Source organism: Hibiscus syriacus, unplaced genomic scaffold (assembly GCF_006381635.1).
Source record: "Hibiscus syriacus cultivar Baekdansim isolate YM2019G1 unplaced genomic scaffold, ASM638163v2 tig00002317_pilon, whole genome shotgun sequence".
In the NCBI taxonomy this organism is placed as follows: domain Eukaryota; kingdom Viridiplantae; phylum Streptophyta; class Magnoliopsida; order Malvales; family Malvaceae; genus Hibiscus; species Hibiscus syriacus.
Window position 1 is genome coordinate 1144921 of NW_024061925.1, and position 1417 is coordinate 1146337.

Consider the following 1417-nt stretch of genomic DNA (forward strand, 5'->3'; position numbering starts at 1 on the left):
ATCACAAAAAGCTGGGTGAGTGATAAAACCATCACGTCTGCAGTACCAGTAAAATGGAAAAGACAACTTTGATTAATAGGGCTTAAAGTTAAAAAAATGGAATTAGTAGTTGTAGTTAACAAATGCATGGGGATAAAGGACCTTATTTTCACCATCTTTCCAATATTTTAACAGAAAATAAGGGCAAAAACTCTTGGTTTAATCTAAAAAAGAAAAATGAATGAATTCAAAGTTGAATTTCCATTTTGAGGAATGGATGTTTGATAAATGAAGCGTGGGAAGTATTTCCTGGTTGTTAAACATACATGTATTTGTTATGCAAATAGAAGAAGAAGAAGAAGAAGAAGAAGAAGAAGAAGAAGAAGAAGAAGAGAAGAAGAAGAAGAGAGAAGAAGAAGAAGAGAGAAGAAAGGAGAAGAGGAAGAAGAAAAAGAAAGATGAAAGAACAAGAAGAAGGTTGAGGGATTTTAACGGAGTTAACATGCCACACCAGCTAAAATTAATGGAGGGACCTTATTGAAAACGAACTAAAAGTTCAGTGACTGTATTGCAAGTTTAAAAACTTGGGTGACCAAAATGCAAGCACCCTAAAAGTATAGTGACCATTTATATGCTTTACCCATAACATAATTGATTTAAGGGTAATTAATATCCGATGAACTGATAAATAGAGCTCTAAAATCCATTGAAATGGACACCGTACTGCATTTTATTTAGCAGAAAACTCCAACCTCCAACACAGTCGCTTTACCCAAAGCAAATGTTGCTTCCATAATCAACGAAACAGCAAAACATTTCGAAATAATTAAAACCCAGAACCAGAAGAACTACCAAACTTCGATTTCACTGACGATTGTTTTGTCTTTTCGGGTGTTTTTTTTCTCTCATCTTCTTATTCCTCGTATCATTTTCCAGTCGTCGGTTTTAGGAAGAACCAGAAGATTCAACAATGGATGATCAAGGCGAGAGCAAGTCCGGGATCCGGCAGTTCATGAGATTAAAAGAAATCCTTCAAAAGTGGCAACCTGTCGCGTTATGTTCGATGCCGGAAACGGATACCCCGCACTCGGGAGAAGATCCCGGGTTTTTCTCACCGGCGATCAACAGGAGGCTAACAGATGTTATGCGTTACGATTCCGATGAGGACAGCAGCCACGGTCCAGAGCCACCGGCCGACGTCCCGAAGGGATATCTGGCGGTTTACGTGGGACCGGAGCTTCGAAGGTTCATCATCCCCACAAGCTACCTCAGCCATCCGGTCTTCACGATCTTGCTGGAGAAGGCGGAGGAGGAATTCGGGTACGATCATAACGGCGGACTTACTCTCCCCTGCGAGATCGAGACGTTCAAGTATCTGCTCAAGTGCATAGAGAATCATCCTGTTCACACCTCGGCTCCCGAACAGGCATTTTCTTAA

At 40.6% G+C, this 1417-nt stretch overlaps 1 protein-coding gene across 1 annotated transcript; it reads left to right on the top strand.

Moving 5' to 3' along the window:
• Positions 1 to 779: 779 nt before the first annotated feature.
• On the top strand, positions 780 to 1417 carry LOC120144357 (auxin-responsive protein SAUR71-like). The gene has a single exon (XM_039158441.1). It carries the CDS (start codon positions 950 to 952, stop codon positions 1415 to 1417), a length of 468 nt encoding a protein of 155 aa, XP_039014372.1. The 5' UTR covers positions 780 to 949.

Excerpts from the sequence above, each read along its gene's own strand:
- LOC120144357 (XM_039158441.1), top strand. The coding sequence starts at position 950 with ATGGATGATCAAGGCGAGAGCAAGTCCGGGATCCGGCAGTTCATGAGA.